Genomic DNA, 24,562 nt, shown 5'->3' with positions numbered 1-24,562 from the left:
ATCCTGGATTTAGGCTCTTAAACATGTGCCATGCCTCCCCCTGTGCTGTGCTCAGTTGCTCAGTCTTGTCTAACTTTTTGTGACTCCATGGACTGTAGCCCACCAGGCTCCTCTGTCCATGGGGATTCTCCAGGCAAGCATACTGGAGAGGGTTGCCATGCCCTCCTCCAGGGGATCTTCCTAACCCAGGGATCAAACCCAGGTCTCCCACATTGCAGGTGGGCTCTTTTCCACCTGAGCCACCAGGGAAGCCCAACCTGAGAGCAGCTGGCTAAACAGATGGGTGCTATGTGAGCACGTGGAGACTTGAGATGCTGAGGAACTGCAATATTTTTTTTGTTGCTGTTAAAGCTTCAGACTCCACAGACAAGTATCATATTGTATCACTCATATGTGGAATCTAATTTAAAAAAAATAACAAAAATGAATTTATTTACAAAGTAGACTCACAAATTTCAAAAACAAATGTATGGTTACTAAAGGGGAAATGTGACAGGGAGGGATAAATTAGGAGCTTGGTATTAACATACACATACCAAGTGTTAGCCGCTCAGTTGTGCCTGACTCTTTGCAACCCCATGGACTGCAGCCCACCAGGCTCCTCTGTCCATGAGAGTTTCCAAGCAAGGATACTGGAGTGGGTTGCCATTCCCTGCTCCAGGGGGGATCTTCCCGACCCAGGGATCGAACCCAGGTCTCCTGCATTGCAGGCAGATTCTTTACCGACTGAGCTACAAGGGAAGCCCATAATCATAAGACAGTCAACAAGGACCTAATGTAAAGCATTGGGAGCTCTACTCAGTATTCTGTAATAACCTATAAGGGAAAAGAATCTTGAAAAGAATGAATATGTGTATGACTTCACTGCAGATGGTGTCTGCAGCCATGAAATTAAAAGACGCTTACTTCTTGGAAGGAAAGTTATGACCAACCTAGATAGCATATTCAAAAGCAGAGACATTACTTTGCCAACAAAGGTTCGTCTACTCAAGGCTATGGTTTTCCCTGTGGTCATGTATGGATGTGAGAGTTGGACTGTGAAGAAGGCTGAGCACCGAAGAATTGATGCTTTTGAACTGTGGTGTTGGAGAAGACTCTTGAGAGTCCCTTGGACTGCAAGGAGATCCAACCAGTCCATTCTGAAGGAGATCAGCCCTGGGATTTCTTTGGAAGGAATGATGCTAAAGCTGAAGCTCCAGTACTTTGGCCACCTCATGCAAAGAGTTGACTCATTGGAAAAGACTCTGATGCTGGGAGGGATTGGGGGCAGGAGGAGAAGGGGACGACAGAGGATGAGATGGCTGGATAGCATCACTGACTCGATGGACGTGAGTCTGAGTGAACTCCGGGAGTTGGTGATAGACAGGGAGGCCTGGCGTGCTGCGATTCATGGGGTCGCAAACAGTCGGACATGACTGAGCGACTGAACTGAACTGAACTGAGTCACTTTGCTGTACACTGGAAACTAACACAACATTGTGCATCAACTATACACCAATAAAATTTTTTTAAGTCTCAAGCTCTATCAACAGCAAAAGATAAATGCCATTATCATCTCACGCATACGTGGAATCTAAAAAACAAACAAACAATAAACCAAGCTCATGGATACATAGAACAGACTGGTGGTTGCCTGAGGTCAGGTGGAAGATGGGCAAAACAGGGAAAGGACATCAAAAAGTACAACTTTCAATTGCAAAATAAGTCATGGGGATGCAACATACAACACGGTGACCACAGTTGATGACATTATATTGCCTATTTGGAAGTAGCTACGAGTGGATCTTGAAGGTTTTCATCACAAGAAAAAAAATTTTATAACTATAGATGGTGATGATGTTAACTACTGTAGTGATCACTTTGCAATATACATATTATGGTCTGTACCTAAAATTAACATAAAGTTATATGTCAATTACACCTCAATTTAAACATACACTAAAAAACTTAAAGGACCACCAAGTCAGCTTTCCCTTGATGGTCATGGTAATTATTTAGAAAAACAAAAAGGCATCCTTAAGTATTTTCTCCCACAAACTCCATTCATCCTTCCATCCAAAAAAGCACAGGACCGTCCACTTTTCAATATTTTTTATTGTTTGACAGGCATTTACAACGTTCCATTCATAGACCTAAAAACATAAAAATAGACCTTCTTTCAGCTTATAAAAGAAATATATAAGAACTTTTGACATAGACACATCATGACCTTATGTACAAGAGACAATGGCACCCTCTCCAAGCACCAGACTTTCCAGCATTTTCAGACAAACCCGTTGCACTGGGACTGGTCAGTGGGACTATTAGAAGCCTCCGCTTCCGTTTTCCACCCAGACACAATCGAATTAGAGATGATATGGAACAATGCAGTGATACAAAGGGTATAGAAACCATTCTAAAGCTCTTTAAGAAAATCAGAAGATATAGCAAAAATTTAATAGAATAAAACTCTCAAAAGATCAAGCTCAAAGCCCTGGAAACCCGAAAGGGAAGGGATACAGGGTGGGGAAGCAGGTAAAGCGAGCAGGGGCACAAGAGCGTGATGTTCTGAACTCTCTATTGTCTGGAAATATAAATTCATAACTGGTCTTTATAAAATATAATTCCTAAAGCTACTATAAAATTCAGGTCTTTAAAGTACCTACTGATGTGTCAAACACCAAATAGATATTTTCCCCAAAAAGAAAGTTTTCATATTATTTAAACCTTTTTTAGGAAGTGGACATTGTGAAATGGGGGGGAAAAAAAAGCTATAAACCTTTAAAAAAATTTTTTTGAAAGTGCTTTAAATTGTTTTTGTTCATCCTGTTTGGAAATCTGTTTAGAACATTAGTTGTTTTCTTTTTTTTAGCATGTTTACCCTGTTTGTTGGCATGAAGAAAGTGTTAAACACATGTTTTTGAAAAGGTTGTTTTGTTAAAAGGTTTGGTTATGGACTCTCAGGGAAGGGGTAGGTCATCTATGGATGGAGATGTAACTATGATGGGAAAACCAATGATCACCATGGCAACCCCGTGAAAAGGAGTCTCCCCTCCCCCGCCATGTGCAACAGACACACACACTGCCCATTCCGGTGTCACGTTTAATCCAACCAAGCTCCCATCTCAAATAGAGATTCAAACATTAAAAAAAAAAAAAAAAGAAAAAGAAAAACTGCTTCTTGGGCAAAAAGCTTCTCCTAAGCATCTTGTTGGCCTTTCATATATAAATATAAAATCACCACACCTCACTCTCTGTAAAAGGTAAAATCCTCATTCTTTAAACTCAGAGTTACACTACACTGTAAAAGTCTCATCTGTTTGTGCCCCCCTGCATCTGAGATAAAATACAAAAAATAGTGTTTTTTTAAATGATAAATTTGGATCTCTTTTCAAGGAGTTTGGCATCTTTATAATTCTATGCAAAACTAGAACTTCCGAACACCGACATCAAGACCAGCCATAGACTAAAACAGAAGAGGAAAAAACGGAAAAATTTAAAAAGGCTCATCAAAACATAAATCTTCACCCTCTCCTCACACGTTCTTAAAATACACAGATATTCTCAGACATTTAAGAGGGAAAGGAGAAAGAACACTGCAAGCTGTACAGTTGTTTTCCCAACTAGGAAGTGGCTCCTGGATTAATTTCAGATAGAGTCCTTATTAATTTTTTATGTGCTATCCCTTAAGCTAATCTGTTGTACATAGTTCAACTCCTGGGGTAATTTGCTTTCCAGTGCTATAGAATTTTTCTTTTTTTAATTCTTTTAGGCCCTGATTAATTGAGAATAAATAAAAGCCCTTGGTAATAATATACAGAAGCTCAAGCTGATTTGGAATTCTTGGACAATTCTTTCCGATGTGGTTAAAAATGATCAAGTTGGGTGGCTACATGGCTTCAGAACAAAGTCAGCTGCCAAAACTGTTTGTGTGCAAGAGTGCGACTTAAAGGGAGCTTTTTTCCCCCCCGCCATCGTGGGTCCCGTGGGGGGAGTGTGGGGGGGCGGTGGAGTGGGGTGGGGATGGGGGAGCAGGAGACGTATCTACACGGACTCGCTAAGGATGGGGAGAACGTGACACAGTCAGATCTCAGTGTTCAGCTTGCGGGAGGGGGCAAAGTCTTCGCGCCTAACCCAAATGACCTCCTCGCTCGTACTCTCCGGGCCTCCGTTGATGCCCGACAGGGCGGCTTGCTTCTTGAGCTGCGTCATGCGGGACGCGTGGCTGTCCAGGGGCTTCCGGCCTTTCTCCCGCTGAGTGATGGAGGCAGCCTGAAGCCGCTCCTGCAGGTCTCTGTCCGCCGAGGCGCCCTTGGCCGACTCACAGAACTCATCATCGTCACTGAGGATGTCTGTCTCCTTGATGTCATCCTGCTCTTCATACTGAGCAAGATCAAACTGTTCCTCCACCCAGCGGTCAGTGTCCCCACCACCAGGGGGCTGCTGGGGGTCTTTCTCCGGGCTGCTGGCGGAGATGGCATCGGAATCAATGGTAAACCTGTTTCGGGCCAGTCGCCGCCTCCTCCTCCCAAGAGACTTGCTTGGGGCGGACACTGCACACACACACAAAAATATAACAATAAAACCCCCACATGCTTTACGTGTGATGAAAATCCAGAAAGCAAATACAAGCTAAAGGAAAGGAAAAGACTATGAGATTGCATTTAGGGCCTGGGTATCATTTGGGGCTTAGAGTCCAGTCTGTCTCAGGGGGCAGGGAGGGGGGCTTTACCTGGCACAGATGTCTGGACTTAAGAGGATATTCTAGTCACTGAATGGAGGGCAAGGAGGTGGGGGGTGGTGATAGGGAAGTGGGTGGGTTGTAGGTTATGGGGAAAAGGATTTAACTCCCTCTGAAATAATCCAATTATCTACGGGTGTACCTGGGAGGCAGGTAATACAGATTCCTGCTGTTGTCAAGTCCACCACTGGCCCTGGGATTAATTAGCGCCCTCCTTCCTGACCATGGCCTGCATCACAGTGCTTTGAGGATCCCCCAGGGGCTGTCCTAGAGTCATTTAGTAAGGATGGAGATGCTGTCAACGATTCACTGTCTTTAGAGAGATCACCATGATGTACCAAGGAGGGAAAAATACTGGTCCAAGTTATATTGCCTTCTGAACGTCACATTTCTTGAGGATCTTCAGGTACCTTAAGGGCGCACCATTGTTTCTGGAGAAACTACAGAAAAGACTGTGTCTCAGAGATGTCAAGTCCTCTTTCTGACAAAACCTCAGGTGAAACTGAGCGACTTTGCGCCTTAGTCCCTTCCTGACTCTGTTCTTTGTATCCCCGATTTCTCTTCCACAAAGCGATTAAACTACCAGTGCCTGAGTGGAATGAGCAAGGAATAATACGACACTCAAGCAGCTGATGAGTAAAGTGCAAAATAAAGTGACTAACAGTTAAGAAAAACAAATCTCTGTATTCTGTATTTTCACCTCACTGCCCTCTAGGAAGTCAGTATTACTAAAAACAAACAAAATATGCCACCCAGTCAAGCAAATAATCACACACACACACACACACACACAAAAGACACATGGAAACATTGCCACTCCTCCACGAACAGTGAAATGCACCATGTGCTTTCCCATGGGAGTGGGGAGCCTAGACACCAACAAGGAGCTGCTTTCCTAAAATCCATGCCCCGAAATTCATTAAGTGCTTCAGGGCTGCAAGAAGTAAGATGACTATTCATAATTACTGCCAAATATAGCCTTGACTTCAAATAGAGCAGGTGCAAGGTCAGTAAGCCGGACAGTGGTCTAAACTGGCTCCCATTCTGACCATCCTCTGTCTCAGATCCCTGCGTTTCCGTCATCATTCCTCTCATTCAAGGCAGGGAATGAAAAGCACTCCCGGAAAAACAGAAAACAGAAAGAATAAAAAAATAGTTCTACTCCATTGGAAAGAAGCAAAAATTATTGTTCAGTTTTACCTCAATATCATCACAGTGGAACCTGACTCTCTCCAATCACTATGTTAGAACTACCTTAATTCCAAACTGGGATACTGGAAATATTTGTCAAGGATGTGCTGGCTGAAGTATTTAGGGGTAAGGAGTGCTGCTGCTGCTGCTAAGTCGCTTCAGTCGTGTCCGACTCTGTGCGACCCCATAGATGGCAGCCCACCAGGCTCCCCCAATCCCTGGGATTCTCCAGGCAAGAACACTGGAGTGGGTTGCCATTTCCTTCTCCAGTGTATGAAAGTGAAAAGGGAAAGTGAAGTCGCTCAGTCGTGTCCGACTCTTAGCGACCCTGTGGACTGCAGCCTACCAGGCTCTGTCTGTATTCTGAAAACGTGTCAAAAGCAAGATGAGTTGATGGATGATGGATGGATATGTGGTAATGAAAATATATAAAAATGTTAATTACATACAGCAGGTAGGAATGTGTATAATTCTTTCATTTGTTCCATATGTCTAAGAATTTCCATAAGAAAATGTTGAAACAACAAAAAAATGTGCAGTTGGATCACTGGCAGACATTTGGTGAAGGGAGGCAGAATATTTGCCTTTACTGTTCTATTCAAACAAGAACAAAAGGAAAAATAAACTAGCTGGGTGTCGTGAATCACGACAATGAGCAATGAAGCATAAGAATCTATCCTTTACTAAAAAAACACATAATAACCCAGCCAGCCTTACGGGGTTCCAAGAGACAATCTTTGACTTGAGTACCGCCATTATTCACTATTAAGACTGATTAGCTAGTACAGTGCTGATCCACTCAAGCACCATTTTCAAATCATCTAATGTGAATGATGAGAGTGAGGAACTTCAAAAGCAAAGTGATGAAGACTTTCTTCAGCCAAAAATGAGCCATTAGGCTCTGCCATCAAGGCTTTCTCTCTTGATATTCAAGATAACAGAGTAGGTTGTAGTAACTTTGTCTTCTTTCCAAAGGGATCTCAGCAGGAAAACTCCTGAGTGTCCCACAGACTACAAATGCTTAGTTTCAAAGTGAATGGAGCTCTGACTTTAGGTTTACCAATTAACAACTAAAACCTGGCCAATGACAGGTGGGTTTTCCTGAGATTGGGACACATAGTCCCAATCCTAATTAAATATATCTGGAAAGTGAAAGAAACAAATGAGATAATTCCAAGGTGAAACTCTCTGCTATGAGCTCTAAAGGGATGAGCAAAGCTATTTAACACTGAGGACTCCAGGAGAAATCATGGATGGGGAAGTATGGATACTGGCAAGCCCAGAAGAGTGCCAGGTGTTCACCATACCAGGTTTCCAATGAACACTTAGCGATTAATTGAAGAATAGATGTAACTAGTCCCTTTAACATAGCTAAACTTAAGGTACTTAGAGTGTAATATACCCTGTCAAGCTAGGCAGGTTATGTCTATGAAAACCTTCAACCATTCACAGTGCCATACCTGCCTCTTCAACACAATTGAGAACAGGCAGAAAATTCACCAGAACAGAAGGTGTTTTGGCGAATGCAAAGGAAGCCTCTTTTATTGGAATGTTCCCTGCAAAATTTTGGACTGCTTCTTAAGAAAGGAGTGATAAAAATGTTAAATCTTGATATCTTTAATACCTAAGTGTTATGAAAATATCTTTCTTCCTAGATAGATTTTAATGCCATTTACAGGTGGTAGTATTGATCTTTACTGCTTTAAGGTGATATAATAAGTCCTAAAAGAGTATTTACTCTGAGACCGTTTAAATTCCAGATTCTTCTTTTCTAATAGCAGCTCAAGGCTGCCCCAAATCAACACAGAAGCTAAAATTAAAGTTGCAGGCACAGGTGAGGGTAACATCTGATGGGTCATCTGGTCTACCAAACATGGCCTCCCTACTGAGAACAGGCCTGGCTGTGTTTCTGGAGGACAAAGCCACTGTATTCTCAGAATGGTGGGCTGTGACCTTGCTGAGACATCACACTGCGTTTTTTTTTTTTTGCTGGACAAAGCTGGCTGTCATGCAAAGCAGCAACTCTCATTCGGCAAGCAGGCTAAGACAAGCCCCTCCAAGTAGGAGAAGGCACTCAGTTCCTAGCTCGGCGAATGAGAGGGGGAGCTCACCAGCCAGGAGGAGGAGGGCAGCCAAGGGAGAGCTTGAGGGAGGGCGAGAGGCTTAAATCAACGGAGGGAGGCAAAGGCAGGGAACCTCACACCAGGGAAGAATGTACTCCAACATTAGCCCCCACAAGGCCACATCTAAGTCTTGCTCAACGAGGACGTCAGTTCTACAGTGGAGTGGGGGTGACGGGGATTTTGAACGTCTGAATCCCCACAGTACCTGCCCTGCTCATAGCCGGCCTGGCCCCTTTCAGCGCACACAACCGCTTTCCTCCGAAAGGGACATATTGCTGGGACGAGGGAAGGCTCTCAGTCTTCAGGAGCTGTCTTCTGTGCTTATCTCGCAGGATGGAATGCACAGCCTTCAGGAAATCCTTTCGGCTCTCTGGGGAGCTATGAAAAGAAGATTTACACGTGTTGGGGAAACAGCACTTAACACATGGTGAACTTCTGATGCTATCAGGTACAGTCAAACAAATATCCCCAAGGACCAAAGTTAAAGATGGGAGGCCACCACTCCAATTTCACTGCCGAGGAGTGTTTTCACCGCTGGAGATAAAGAACACCTATTCCTTTCCCTTTATGCTTTGTGACTCATCTCCTGCAGCCAATTTGGGACAGAGCACCCCATTACTGAACAGACTGATGGAGAGATGGATTTTATGGACAGAGTTGCCAGAGTCTGCTCTCAGGACTTAAGGCAGAGCCTTTCATTCTACAGTTTTTACAGACAAAGGAACCAAGAGATTCTTGCAGCTCTGCAGCGCCCCTGAAATAATGTCCCAACACCCTGACCTTCCTCTAATTGGGCCTCCTTGTTAACACATTACTGACTGGAGAATTTCTACAGAATCTAACATCTGTGACCAGTGATTTACTAGGTTGGCCAAAAAGTTCATTCAGGTTTTTCATCATATCTTACGGAAAACTTGAACGAACTTTTTGGCCAACTCAATATTATGTAAACTAAAACTCAAACGATTCCGGTCAATAACATTTGGGCAACAAAAAAGACATATTAATACATCTCTGGTCAGTAATGTTTTAATGCCTCCCACGGCACATGTCAACATGAAAATATTAAAGCTACATTGTTAAGAACTGGAAAATCTTCCGAAGTCCCAATTCCCAAAGTACATCCTAGGTCAGTTATTTTTCTTGCTAAGATCTCAATATTTTTACCCAGGTAAGTTTTACCTGGTATTCCCTATTAACAATGAATATGGCATCTCTGGGGCAGGCTCACTGGACCCTGTGGATTTAACAACAACAAAATCACAAGTATATTAGCCTAAATAGATAATGTGGTAAAGATAGTTCTACATGTGGTAAGGGTGGTGCAAAACCACACACAGATTATTTGAAAAAAATTCCTGTTCTAGTTCCAACAGATTCCCAGGATTTGGATTTATTGTTCCCTGTCACCCAACACAGACAGATGAAGCAGAAATATAGAATACAGGCTTTGAAGTCAAACCCACTGAGTTTGAACTCAGAGTTCATCTGCGGTAAGGTTTTAGCGAAGTTGCCTCTATGAGCCTTGACACCTCATTAGTAAAAATGGAATAAAGACCTCAGGATGATTAACTGAAATAATGCATGAAAGGTGCTTAGTCTAGTTGATGTTTGGTAAATGTGTTATCTTACTATATCAGCAGTCACACTGTAAAATATTATTAACAACCATAAAATATTTATTCTGTTGAGAGTATGGGCTGCACTTGAGAAAAGTACAATTCTCAAATTCTCAAGAGCCCAAAGAAAAGGAGGTGAAGGAGGAGCAGAGGGGAATGGGGAGGGGAGAGGGGAGAGTAGGAAAAAGAAGAAATAAATAGAAGCTCGTATCATAAGCTCAGCTTCCACTCCAGATCTGCAGGTGAAGCCAAGTCACCTGTGCCAACCTCCCTGGGCTGAACTTTCTCTGCGTGATGATGAATCCCTGCAACACGGTACCGCGCTCCCCTCCTCCCCGCTGACTCTCCCATCTGTTGCATCTCAGAGACGTTACAGTACAAACAGTGCTCCCAAACCCCAAAACCACACGTCATAAGACAACCACGTCCTTCTAACCCACCAAAGGTACACAGGGGAACGACGCCCTCGTTCGAATGTTGGATATGTACGAAAATTCCAATTTCCTTTTAGAAAGATACTAAATTGACTAGGTTACTGTTTGTATTCTAATAAAATTAATCGATCCGATGACTCTTACTCAATTGTTAAGTACTTTCTCAAATGTACAGGAAAAAGGATATAGCTTCTAAGGATGCACAGGCTGGTCCAGAGAACCCAGAGGGGTTGGGGACACCAAGCGCAGTCACACCCCTTTCCCTGGGCGGCACAGCCCGCATTGCATGGCTCCAGCCTCACCTGCAGCACAGGTGGAAGACCCTCTCCGGCCTCCCTTCCGACTCCGACTTTACATGGACGATTTCACACACGGCATTTGCTTCTGCATCTAGGTAAATGAAAGCAAGGATGAATGAGAGTATGTTTCAAAGAAATTTATTTGCATTTTTATAAAAGCATCTTGCATGCTTTGGTGTCCAGATTAAATAGAGCAGAGCCGCTTAAGACCAAAGCAACTTCATTCCTGTCCCGTGATCTCTACAGGCTAAGTGACTGAGAGCTTAATGGCTTCAAAAGAAAAGAACACTTGGAAAATTTCCAGTTGCTAAAATCTCCCTCTGGATCGTCTAAAAGGACAATCAGTCAATCATACTGATGGAAGAACTGACCCTTTAGCTTCACTGCCCATTTGGCTGAACTATTTTAATTAAGTAATTCATTGTTTTGGCAACAGTTAGACAAGATGGAGCCCAAGATTCCAATGTAGGCCAGTGATATAGAGAGGCAGGCCCCTTCCATCAGCAGGACAGCCTTCCCACTGACCTGGTGCCCTGGACAGGCATGTCCTGGGAATAAATGGGGCTCTTCTTTCTCAGTCCACCCATAGAGCCCAATCTGAGTGAAGCAAAAATGGTATCTGAGAAGGTAAGTATAAGCTATATTTAGAAGTAATTTCTAAGTCTTTCATTGCCTGAATATCATATTATTTTAGCATGTTATTCCTAGTGTTTATAAAAGAGACAGCTCATTGCAGGCACACACTCTGCACTCTGTGAGGTCTCATGCTCACCTACTGGTTCCACACCCGGGTCACAACAAACCCTCATCATACCCACGTTATGTAAACCCAACCAGGACCCACATAAAGTAAGTTTCACAAGTTCTCCCAAATGCAGACAAAAATCTAGAAATTTCCATCTCCTGATTCTCAAATCCATTGGCATGTACTTCATAAGGAGACGTGTTGGCTAGTCTTTACAACTCCATGAAAATAAGCTTTCATCTTGACGATTTTAAACTTGAGTGAAAACCCAAGGATGAGAATGGAATGTCACCTTCACAAAGATGGCTTTGTTTTCCAAACTTAAGATCTGCACGAACAGTCTTCAAGGAAGGCAAAATTCCTGCCTGAGAAGGGCCTCTACAGTGTGTGTAAACATGGGCTTTTCCGGATATAAGCCAGGCACAAGGAAACACAGGAACTAGATAAGTCACAACCTAAGGTTGTAAAGTAAGACAACACTAGTATTTAAGAGCCCAAACTTCAAAATACTATTAGAGTTGTTTATAGACCTAAGATTTCTAGGTTCCTGAAAATTTATCTATTAATCAATTTACTAATCAAATCAGAGTAAAAAAGCAACAGGGTAAATCTCTGGACCAGAAGGATTGCCAGACAAATATTCAAAAGGCAAATAGTCACCCCCAATGTATTTACCAGTCGTGGGTTTTGCATTTGAGTTCTCTTTGTGCGACGCATACGAGCTGTGAAGGAAGCGATTTCTAGTTTAACTTGGGTGACTAACTGAAGGTTTACCAAATACTGCAGATGGTTTGTCCTCATGACACTGGATTAGGAAAGAGTTGGTTCTATAAGGACTAGAGCCAATTTTATGGCTGATGGAGGCAACAAGTGCAAACAGGGAGAAGATGAGTGATGCCAATCAGACACAAAGAACTGTGCACTCATGTTAGATGCCAGTGTGAAATGAAAATATCTCCTGCCATGTTAATAAACAAGAAATGCCATAGCCATCAGTGATTTCTGGCCTCCAAAGGTGACTGAGGGCTCCCCAAACTGCATTCCAGAGGATGCTGCCAGCCCCTACAGTGACCACTGAGGAGCTGGGGGAATGCAAGAAGCACGCTGAACAGGGAAACAGGGTTGACCCCAGATAGCTGAGGTGCATATGAAAGAAATGAATTCGGTGAGGCTTGCATCTTCCCATACGTAGAATGCTAAATTCTTAACCCGATACCTGATCTTTGATGTTCAGACTGTTTGCTCCCTTTGTGGCAAACTTGTATATAGCCTGACTTCCCCTCTTGGCTCCTTGGAGCAGGTTTCTCAGAGCTAATGAGATGCTGTCTCCTGGGCTCGGAGTCCTACACATTCCCACCAAATAAGATAACTCAGGTTATCTTATACTTTCAGGTTCTGACTATATTGTTTCGTCGACACCAGCAACACAGAAGTCCAGATGACTGTGCACCTGCGGAGGTCCACTTTCTCAGCCTCTCTCTACCACCAGAAAGCTGCACCTGCTGTCCAGGTGGGACAGGGATTAGAGTGTTCCAAGAGTTTCCACTTGACTCCATAGCTGCTCCTTCCAGAGTGTGCCTGGGAGAACCACCGCTAATTGCTCCTTCCTAATACAGCCTCAAATGAAGCCCTGGATGGGCCCCGGGTCACAGAAACACTGCTATTCTCAGTCAGTACCATCCTGACATTCGCCTCTCTTCTCATGCACTAAAGCACCATCTAATCAAGTACTGAGTTGGCCAAAACGTTCAAGACTGTCCATAGCATCTTACTGAAAAACCTGAACAAACTATTTGGCCAGCCCAATACATCATCACCACCTGACAACTGGCTTCACAGATATTTGGGTAATAGAAGAAGAAGTGACATTTCATGCTTGTACAAAGATAAAGACTTTTAATGCTTCAGGAAAAAAAATGTATTCAATGGCTTTTTTTGTGCTTTGGAGGCCTTTCGGGGTCTCTCAGTTAAAAGTCCAGTAAGTTATTTACATGGGCTTTATCTGCTCACGGTCTCAAAGATTCTTTCCAGAAGTCCAGACTCGCTGCACTTAGATGTGCCACTGTGAAGTTATTAATATATATAACAGAATAAATAGAATTCCTTGGAACAGCAATACAGGCATGACATCCATTCACTTAGATCATTTAACAGAATAGTTGGGCAAATAAGAGGCAATGAAGAGACTGAGGAAAAGGAGACATAAGCAAAGAAGAAAAAAGATGGTGGAGTGGTTGGAGCCAAGAGTGTGGATTCAGAGAAACAGCTCATATGTAGAAAGATGTACCCAGCCCATTTCAGAGTTTACCTGCACTTGCCAGAGCGCGAACCTGCAGAGCTTCAGTAGGAATCATGTGTCGAAATCGGAAGGGGTCCCAGTCCTCGTAAATTGAAAGCCTGTGTGATCCTACCTGTAGGGAGAGAAGGAACCAGGTGCATGAGATCCATGTCTCAGTCTGGACCAGACCCTCACACTTTCTAAACCAGTGACGCTGCGGGCACCGAACAGCCCTGTGGTTGCCAAGGGGGAGAGGGGGTGAGGGACTAGGAGTGCAGGATTAGCAGAGGCAAACTATTATATACAGGATGGATAAACAACAAGGTCCTAGTGTATAGCACAGGGAGCTGTATTCAATAGCCTGTGATAAGCCATATGGAACAGAAAATTCCTTTAAAAAGGAATGCCTATATGCATATAACAGTCACTTTGCTGTACAGCAGACACTGGTACAATACTGTGAAATCAACTGTACTTCAAAAAATAATAAAACTTAAAACATTACTAAAACTAATTTTTTTAATTAAAAAAATTAAGTTGTTTTAATTTTCAAAATAAAAGCAATGCTGGAATCCTGGGCTGCCCCCTACCAGCCCCATGAGCACTTCTGTTCACCCACAGCAGCAAGCCAGAGGCCAGGTGACAATCTGCTGCGGCTGTGCGAATGAGCTTGCTAACCAAATTCAGGCAAAAGAGAGACAAAAGGAAAAGGAGAGAAGGGACCCCAAAACGAGAACAGTGTGGGGACAGGAAGAACAGGGAGGGGATAAAACTAGTGTTGGAAAGTTCTGGCCATGGTAGGTTCAATAGTTATTTACTGAGTTGGCCAAAAAGTTCACTCAGGTTTCCCCATGTTATGGAAAAACCCCAACGAACTTTTTGGCTGACCCGGTATTTTTATGCTCTAAATGTGAGCCGCCTACAGGATGGGCAATTTCCTCAAATGCTCAGTTAACACCTCAAAAAAAGAAAAAAATCATACAACATTCATGCCTGAAAAAGGTTCAGAATTATAATTACACAGAGCCAACTGAGAAGCAGATAAAAAGGGGAGATACTTTTAAACTGTGGCGTGAAAGAAAAAGTCTTACAAGTTTCTTCTTCTGTTTGGTACCATCTTTATAGACAAGGACCACGGCAGTTTTGAAGACTGGAAAAACATAAAATGAAGGCGGTTATGGCATAAGGCGTTGGGTTTTCCCCTTCACTTCAATAACTTGTGGTAACAAACACTACAGTTATGAAGAGGACAGAGTCCCCATGAACGAGCTCCCCTTCCACCCTCCACTCCCTCAGCACATCTGAGAGACACAAAAGCCTGTTCAGACAAAATTTTCCAGGTCCCAGATAAGTACAGGAAGCCTATATAGATGGAAATAAACCCTCCTGCCCCACTGGAAACTTTGGGGTAAATATATCTTTCAACTACACTCTCTCTTCAAGATTCTAACTTCAGCTTATACACATTTAACAAAAATGTACTAGTTTAGCAGCTGAAGGAACAATGCAAACATCAATAATAATAATAGTGCTTAAGGTAATTTCTATTTCTGTAAATCAAAATGATATTACACAGTGCTCATAATTCAGAAAATATAATTCATCTTTTTGACCTGAATAAATAAAAATTGGTTTACTAAGAAGAATGCAATTCTACTTCTTCCAAACAGGATGAATCATATAAGCCATTTCAGGACTTCTCTAGGAGTCCAGTGGTGGAGACTTAGCCTTCCAACTGCAGGGGGTGTAGGTTCGACCCTTGTAGGGGAGCTGATTCCACGTATGCCTCTATGGCCAAAAAGCCAAAACATAAAACAGGAACAATGCTGTAACAAATTTAATAGACTTTAAAAATATGGAGGACAGGAGAAGATGGATCAAACTGAGAGAGTAGCACCGAAATATATACATTACCATATGTAAAAGAGAGAGCTAATGGGAAGCTGCTATATAACACAGGGAGCTCAACCTTGTGCTCTGTGACAACCTAGAGGGGTGGGATGGGGTGGGAGGGAAGTTTAAGACGGAGGGGACATATGCATGCCTATGGCTGATTCATGTTGACGTATGGCAGAAATCAACAAAACATTGTAAAGCAATTGCCCTCCAATTAAAAATAAACTTTTAAAAAAGGTTTTAAAAATGGTCCACATCAAAAAAAAAAAATCTTAAAAAAAAGTAAGCTGCTTTTAGAAGCTAGGAGTGTGTTGTTTTATTCTTATATTCTTTGGGGGCGAGGTGGAGGGGAGGCGGTAGAATGGCATTATGCATAATCTTCCATAGAATACCTTAAGCAATGCCAAGCACATGTAACACTCAGTGATTCTAACTCCTCCTGGAAGAACAACCAGTGGCCAGCACAACAGGGGTGACCCCAGTCCTTCGTTGGCTCTCTGAATCAGGGTCTCTGTCTCCCTTCACGCTCTGACCCCAAGACAAACTAGGGACCCCGTCAGTCACACAGAGGGGGCACTCTTGGGGTACCAGAAACAGAGAATTCTCAGGCCCCCAGGCTCTCTACAGACCAACCCAATGTGTCTGGTTCCCTTTCCATCCTACCCAGGTCAGGTTCTCCACTGTGGGAAAACAGGGGATAGGGTACAAAGAAAGGGATCCCAGCCACTGAGTCTGGGTTGTCTAAGCACCTGATTTCATAAAAACCCCAGAGGCTAGAGCGTGAGGTTCCCACTGACCCCAGGAGACCACAGCAGCTCTGACGGAGGAGTGCGCTAGTGCCTGAGGAGGCCCTCGGTCCTGACCACGAAACCTTCAGAGATCACAGTGGCCAGGACAGCAGGTCCCTTTAAAAGTGAGGGAGCTCCCCTCCAGGAGAGGGCCAGGGTGCCAGTGACCTTCATCTCCAAAAGACCCACCACCTCCTTGGGACCGGAACTCAGTGAAATTGTTACCATACTACCGGCCTGCCTCGGTTTACCTGGACCATCTAGGATCATCATGGGAGGTCCAAAGTGGACCTCAGCCCGGCCTATGAATACCTCTGCCTGACCCATGGGGTGACTCTCACTCAACCAACTCCAAGTGTTGCCCATCCCTTCGGACACAGCCTTGACCTTCAAAATTCCTGGCTGCCCTGGCCAGCCTAAAACACTCACTCCATATCCCAAAGGATGAGCATCTAACACCCTTCCAGGGTGAAGCCTGAACAGACGATGCCTGTTCATCTTTTAAAGGTGATGACCATCAACACTGAGCACAAACTAGCCTTCCTGGGAGTAAAACAGCAAGGTGCTACATTGGCAGCCGGTCAACTTCAGTTTCAGAAGAAAAGCAGCACCATTTCCTGAGATCAGAGGTTCCAACGGAAACAAGACAACCAAGCTTTAACCCCAAAGCTGCCTGCTCGGTGCTAACTACTTCCCTCATAGCAACTCTTCCTTGTTTCAAAAATGCATTTCTAAGGCTCTGTTAGTTCTGACTTGCTACTTAAAAATCACACCGAAACTGCCAACATGTCACCTTTTAAGGACGGGGAATCGTAAAAAAAAAAAAAAAAATAGCTCATTATAATGACAGTAGTCTGTTTATGGGTGCTCAGTTGCTTCAGTCATGTCTGACTCATTGTGACCATATGGACTGTAACCCGCCAGGCTCCTCTGTCCATGGGATTCTCCAGGTACTGGAGTGGGTTGCCATGCTCTCCTCCAGAGCCAAACACACACACACTGCCCATGACCTGGGTTTGTGTCACAAAAGCCCCAAACCTTAAAACTGGCATTTTCCTGGACCTTTTCTATCACAGATTGGCAAGCTAGGGCCCACCCGCTTCTGCTCAGCCCACCAATGTGGTGCCCATTTGTTCACATGTCTATGGCTGCATCTGGCTACATATGGCCTCTGGGTCTGCAAAGCCTGAAATATTTACTCTGTGGCCTTTCACAGAGTAAGTTGCCAACCTCCTGGTTTCTCCCACTCATACGATTTTCTTATTCTAAATCTGTTTACTTCTAACAGCAGGGAATCTGTAAAATATAGAAGATAGGTATGAAAAATTCCAATGCTAACCTCTGGTATGGTTCATCCGTGCCCAGAACCAGAGACAGGGAGAGAGATGGTCTGGGTCATTTCCTTCAGGGTCCTACATCCCATAAATGACCTGCTAAGAAGTATCAAAGAGCTCCAACACCTCTCCGCGCAGTGGATAAGAATCTGCCTGCCAATGCAGGGGACACGGGTTCAATCTCTGGTCCGAGAAGATTCCACATGCCAAGAAACTTCTTAGCCCATGTGCCACAAGGATCGAACCTTTGCTCTAGAACCTGGGAGCTGCAAATACTGAAACCTGCACGCCCTGGAGCCTGTGCTCTGCAACAAGAGAAGCCACTGCAATGAGAAACCCATCCACTCCAACTAGAGAGTAGGCCCTGCTCTCCACAACTAGAGAAAAAGCCTGCATAGCGGCAAAGACCCAGCGCAGTCAAAAATAAATAATTTTTTAAAAAAAGAAAGAAATTGCAATATTACAAACAGAACTATTAAGGATGGGAAATGAAACAAATAGTATCCCTCCCCCTGTCAAAAATACCCACTCCTATCAAAAACCACCAGCATGTAACACTACCCCACTTACTCCTTTGAATATCATATCGTGTTTTTCCTTTACATTTATATGCTTATATATAAATATCATATCATGCTTTTCCTTTACACTTATATGCTTTTTACTTTTAATTAGATGGCATCAACAGCTACAATAATGTCTCTTTGGAATTTTCAGGGATATCACTAAGGTTTTCAATGAAGGCTGAGGGATCTAATTAGGAAATCCAATGAATCTTTGTATTAAGCGTTCTGATTTTAACACCACTGGGATGTTCCACTTGGGTATGAACTGTTCACATCATGCAAGAAAAGAAGAATTGAGTTTAAAAAGCAGTAAACAGAGAGAACAAGATGGCAGAGGAGTTGGTGGGTGTGGAGTTCATCTCTCTTCACAGATACATCAGGAATACACCTTCAGACACAGAAGTGCATGCAGAACACCAGCTGAGAGCCAACAGGAGTACCTGACCAGTGGAAAAGAATATATGCTGCTGCTAAGTTGCTTCAGTCGTGTCCGACTCTGTGACCCCATAGACAGCAGCCCACCAGGCTCCCCCGTCCCTGGGATTCTCCAGGCAAGAACACTGGAGTGGGTTGCCATTTCCTTCTCCAATGCGTGAAAGTAAAAAGCGAAAGTGAAGTCGCTCAGTCGTGTCCGACTCCTAGTGACCCCATGGACTGCAGCCTACCAGGTTCCTCTGCCCATGGGATTTGCCAGGCAGAGTACTGGAGTGGGACCCACGCAAAACTCGGTAGGACGAAGGAACTAGGGGGAAAAACAGGAGTGTTACTAGGACTGGACCTGCCATTGGCGGGTGGGGGGAACTAAAGCAGGGGTCCAATCCACACATCAGGGCAATTGTCTGAGTCAGAGGAGTAACATTTAAGGGTGAGAGTGAAACAGCTGATCTGTGGCAGCCTTAAATGGAATGAGAATCAGACAGTCCTTCCACAGCCATGCATACCCCAGACAGGGACACAGGCCCCCTGGAAGGTGCAGTGGCTGGGAGCTGGAGTTTAGGAATTGTGGAGCAATCCTGCTCTCTGTGGAGCAGGGCGAGGGCTGCTGTTGACTGCAGAGAGACAGATCGAGGGGATGTGAGGGAGGAGATTGTGGTGGGAAATGCCTGTGGAGGAAAGCTGGGCAGCCATGGAAGCAAGGCGATACTGCTGAGTCAGCGTAGGGGGTGGAGCCCTCACCACAGCCTCTCTCCCCACACAAGCCAGCCGCTGAACAACAGAGAGGCTGGCCCATCAAACACCTGAGGCACTGAACTAGACAGTAGGACCCCACCAAGGGTGCCCGTTTGAGTGCCTGACACACCAAACTACAGAGAAGGACCCCAGCCAGGGGGGCCCCTCTATGTGCCTGACGCGCCGAACAACAGAGCAGGACCCCAGGCAAGGAAACCCTCTAAGTGCCTGAACTGGTGGAGCTATGGAGAAAGACTGGCCAAAGAAGCATTCTGATCACCACGTACAAGAGGCTTGGAAAAAGACTCTGATAGCGCCGTAACTCCTGTGGCGGAGGTAGTCTGTGTCCCTGCACTATTGGCATCGGCAGGGTCCCCACAAGCCAAGCAGCTGCGCCACCTTCATGCTCATCAACTTTCACTGGGGCAGAGCTGCCACAGGCAAAAAAAGCCTTGCGCCTGTGCATGTAGGGTCGCTTCAGTCGTGTCCAACTCTTTGCGATCCTGTAGACTGTGCCTGCCAGGCTTCTCTGTCAGGGAGGTTCTCCAGGCAAGAATCCTGGAGCGTACTGGCCAATACTGGTTTCCATACCCTTCTAAACCACTGTTTCCTGCTGCCCTAGCCGCCAACCCCCTCCCACCCCCCCCACCCCCCCCACCCCCCGGAGTACCTGGTGCTGCCAGAACCCCTGTGAGAAGCAGCTGCACCATCTCCACACCTGGCCCTCATGGGGGCAAACCCAAGTCTTCCAGGGCAGCCTCAGGAGAAAACCCCAGTGGATGACCCACATGCAGAGTTGGAAATAAAATCACAATTGAAACCCAGGGGCAGTGTGGCTAAGGAAGAAGACCCACCACGTTCCCACCAGCTGTACAAGATGCAGATTAAATCCACACAGTCAACTAGGCAGACTCTGTGTCTATGGAATATATAAAAGGACATTGAGAGCTGCCACAAAAGAAAACGCACTAGTTCTGAGAGCTGCGGACATTGGAGGCAAGAACACAAAGGAATAGGACCAGGTTAGAATCTGAGCTGACCCCACAGCAGATCCAGAGATCAGCACAGTGTTGGAGGGCTTCCTGGGGAGGTGAGGTGGACTGTGACCCCCAGCTGGGGGAAGGACTCTGACAGCAGTGACAAGAAAAATATTTATTTTCTTCTGTTTTGACTTGTTCTGTTGATTCTTTAGGATTTTTTTTTCCTTTTTTCCCCCCTCTGTTGTAGCTGTCAATTTTATTGGCACTATGAAATCTAACTAAGCTTTTGAGCTTTTTGCTTTTCTGTCACATTTTTTGTTGTTTTTATAAACTCTGCCTCTACTTTGGGGTTTTGCAGTTCTGTGGAGTTTTCTTTTTTTCTCTCTCTCTTTTTTTAAATTCTTATTTTTTAAACCTATTATTATTTTTTCTACATTTATTCCTTTGTTTGCTTTTCCTATTGTGCTTCTCACCTTGCAGTTAATCTTTAATATATATTCAGTTCAGTTCACTCAGTAGTGTCTGACTCTTTGTGACCCCATGAACCGCAGCAGGCCAGGCCTCCCTGTCCATCACCAACTCCCGGAGTCCACCCAAACCCATGTCCATCGAGTTGGTGATGCCATCCAACCATCTCATCCTCTGTTGTCCCCTTCTCCTCCTACCCTCAATCTTTCTCAGCATTGGGATCTTTTCAAATGAGTCAGCTCTTCGCATCAGGTGGCCAAAGGATTGGAGTTTCAGCTTCAACATCAGTCCTTCCAGTGAACACCCAGGACTGATCTCCTTTAAGATGGACTGGTTGGATCTCCTTGCAGTCCAAGGGATTCTCAAGAGTCTCCTCCAACACCACCGTTCAAAAGCATCAGTTCTTCTGCGCTCAGCTTTCTTATTAGTCCAGCTCTCATATCTGTACTTGACCACTGGAAAAACCATAGCCTTGACTAGATGGACCTTTGTTGGCAAAGTAATGTCTCTGCTTTTGAATATGCTGTCTATGTTGGTCATAACTTTTCTTCCAAGGAGTAAGTGTCTTTTAATTTCATGGCTGCAGTCACCATTTGCATTGATTTGGGAGCCCAAAACAGTAAAGTCTATCATTGTTTCCCCACCTATTTGCCATGAAGTGATGGGACCAGATGCCATGATCTATGCTGTCTAGGTTGGTCATAACTGTCTGTTAATCTTCTTTATCTACCTCTATTTAACTTTGCATATCTATTCTTTCTTTTCCTTCTTTCCTTTCCTCTCAACATATTTGTTAGCTTTATTTTCATAGCTTTATTCCCCAATTGGCACCGTGCTTCAGTTTTTTTTTTTCCCAGTTTGTGCTTTGGTTAGTTTTGTTCTCAACTGGTACGTATAATTTTTGGTTTCCTTTGTTCGCCAGGTCAATCTATTGCACTTTACTTTTGTTGGACTGTTTTGACTTTGCTCATGGATGTATATGTATATGTGTATATTCATTATTTTAATTATTATTTGCCTGATTTTGTAGCTACCATTTATTTGGGGTTCATCTTTGGTTTCTCATTTTGGGGTATCTGTTTTACCTCACTTAATGCCATAACAAACCACTTGTGGAATCTTCATTCCTGACCAGAAATCAAGCCCTGAGTCTTTGGAGTGGGAGCACTGACTCCAAGACCCTAGAGTACGAGAAAACTAACTGTAGGGAGTATCAAATAGTGAGAACTCACTCAAAGGAAACCACTTGAATACAAGACCCAGCATCACCCAACCACCAGTAGCACCCTGTCCAGGACACCTCATCTAAACAACAAACAAAACAAAAATACAAGCCCAATCATCAGGAGACAGGATCACCACCTCACTCAGCCTTGCACATCAGAGGAAAAGCAAGCAAACAAAAAAACTCAGCATAAATCTCACCCTACAGGAAGCTTACACAAACCACTGGACCAACCTTAGGAGGGCATAAATCAAAAGGAAGAAAGAATTCAACCTCGAAGCCTGGGAAAAGGAGACCTCAAACACAATAAGTTAAAAAAAAAAAAAAAATGAAAAGGCAGAGAAATACTACACAAATGAAGGAACAAACTAGAAACACAGAAGTCCAAATAAATGAAGAGGAAATAGGCAAGCTACCTGAAAGAGAATTCAGAAAAATGATAGTAAAGATGCTCAAAAACCTTGAAAACAAAAAGGAGAAAATGTAAGAATCAATTAACGAAGAATTAAAGAATAAACATACTGAGACTAACAACACAATTACTGAAATTAAAAATGCTCTAAAAGGAATCTATAGCAGAATATATGAAGCAGAAGAACGAATCAGTGAGCTGGAAGATAAAATGGTGGAAATAACTTCTGAACAGCAGAATAAAGTAAAAAGAATGGAAAGAACTGAGGATAGTCTCAGAGACCTCTGGGACAATATCAAACACACCAACATTCAAATGCAGAAGAATATACCTTCTTCTCAAGTGCACATGGAACATTCTCCACGATAGACTGCATCTTGGGTCACAAATCAAACTTCAGTAAATTTAAGAAAACTGAATTCGTATCAAGCATCTTTTCTGATCACAATGCTATGAAACTAGATATCAGTTACAAGGGGAAAAATTTTAAGAAACACAAACACATGGAGATTAAACAACATGTTTCTAAATAACCAACAGATTACTGAAGAAATCAAAAGGGAAATCAAAAAATTTCTAGAAACAAATAACAATGAAAGCACGACAACTCAAAACCTATGAGATGCAGCAAAAGCAGTCCTAAGAGGATAGCAATACAATCCTACCTCAAGAAACAAGAAAAACATCGAATAGACAATCTAACTTTACACCTAAAACAACTGGCAAAAGAAGAATGAAAAAACCCCAAAATTAGTAAAAAGAAAGAAATCATAATGATCTAAGCAGAAAGAAACGAAAAAGAAATGAAAGAAACAATAGTAAAGATTAATAAAGCTAAAAGCTGGTTCTTTGAGAAGATAAACAAAATTGACAAACCTTTAGCCAGACTCATCAGGAAAAAGAGAGAGAAGAATCAAATAAACAAAATTAGAAATGAAAAAGGAGAGGTTACAACAGACAATGCAGAAATACAAAGGACTATAAGAGACTATTATGAACAACTATATGGCAATAAAATGGATATTCTAAAGAAATGGACAGATTCTTAGAAAAGTTCAATCTTCCAAGACTGAACCAGAAAGAAATAGAAATTATGAACAACCCAATTACAAGCACTGAAATGGAAGCTCTGATCAAAAATCTCCTGAAAAACAAAAGCCCAGGACCAGATGGCTTCACAGGAGAATTCTATTAAAGATTTATAGAAGAGCTAATGCCTATTCTTTTAAAACTCTTTCAAAAAGTTGTAGAGGAAGGAACACTTCCAAACTCATTTTATGAGGCTACCATCACCCTGATACCAAAACCAGACAAAGACAACACAAAAAAAGAAAACTACAGGCCAATATCACTGATGAACATAGTGCAAAAATCCTCAACACAATGTTAGCAAACAGAATTCAGCAACACATCAAAAAGCTCATACACCATGATCAAGCTGGGTTTATTCCAGGGATGCAAGGATTCTTCAATATATGCAAATCAATCAGTGTGATACACCATGTTAACAAATTGAAAGATAAACACCATATAATTTCAATAGATGCAAAAAAAGCCTTTGACAAAATTCAGCACCCGTTTATGATTAAAACTCTTCAAAAAATGGGCATAGAAGGAACCTACCTCAACATAGTAAAGCCCATCTATGATAAACCTACAGCAAACATTTTTCTCAATGGTGAAAAACCGAAAGCATTTGCCCTAAGATCAGGAACAAGACAAGGGTGTCCACTTTCACCACTATTATTCAACATAGTTCTGGAAGTCCGAAGTCCTAGCTACAGCAATCAGAGAAGAAAAAGAAATAAAAGGAATGCAGTTCAGAAAAGAAGAAGTAAAGTGCTCACTGTTTGCAGAGGACACGATACTGTACAGAGAAAGCCCTAGAGATAGTATCAGAAAATTACTAGAGCTAATTAGTGAATTCAGCAAAGTTTCAGGATACAAAATCAATACACAGAAATCACTTGCATTTCTATATACTAACAATGAAAAATCAGAATGAGAAACTAAGGAATCAATCCCATTTACCATTACAACAAAAAGAATTAAATATCTAGGAATAAACTTACCTAAGGAGACAAAAGAACTGTACACAGAAAATTATAAGACTCTGATTAAAGAAATCAAAGATGACATAAACAGATGGAGAGATATTCCAAGTTCCTGGGTAGAAGAATCAATATTGTGAAAATGACTATACTACCAAATGCAATCTACAGGTTCAATGCAATCCCTATCAAATTACCAATGGCATTTTTCACAGAATGAGAACAAAAAACTTTCACAATTCATATGGAACCACAAAAGACCC

The 24,562-nt window shown here is 43.1% G+C and overlaps 1 protein-coding gene across 6 annotated transcripts in view; it reads right to left on the bottom strand.

Moving 5' to 3' along the window:
• Positions 1-2,076: 2,076 nt before the first annotated feature.
• Positions 2,077-24,562, bottom strand: part of TIAM1 (TIAM Rac1 associated GEF 1) — a 459,371-nt gene continuing 436,885 nt past the window's right edge. For all 6 annotated transcript variants that reach the window (XM_006053559.4, XM_044939649.2, XM_044939642.2 and 3 more), the window contains 5 exons: positions 14,501-14,559; positions 13,440-13,542; positions 10,390-10,477; positions 8,240-8,412; positions 2,077-4,532 (listed from right to left, as the gene is read on the bottom strand). In XM_006053559.4, the coding sequence (XP_006053621.4) occupies positions 4,063-4,532; positions 8,240-8,412; positions 10,390-10,477; positions 13,440-13,542; positions 14,501-14,559 (893 nt within the window). In that variant the 3' untranslated portion in view covers positions 2,077-4,062. The remainder of the gene's footprint in view (positions 4,533-8,239; positions 8,413-10,389; positions 10,478-13,439; positions 13,543-14,500; positions 14,560-24,562) is intronic.

This window comes from Bubalus bubalis, chromosome 1 (genome assembly GCF_019923935.1).
Source record: "Bubalus bubalis isolate 160015118507 breed Murrah chromosome 1, NDDB_SH_1, whole genome shotgun sequence".
In the NCBI taxonomy this organism is placed as follows: Eukaryota; Metazoa; Chordata; class Mammalia; order Artiodactyla; family Bovidae; genus Bubalus; species Bubalus bubalis.
The sequence above is the reverse complement of the archived record's forward strand: the minus strand, read 5'-3'. Positions and strand labels throughout refer to the sequence as shown.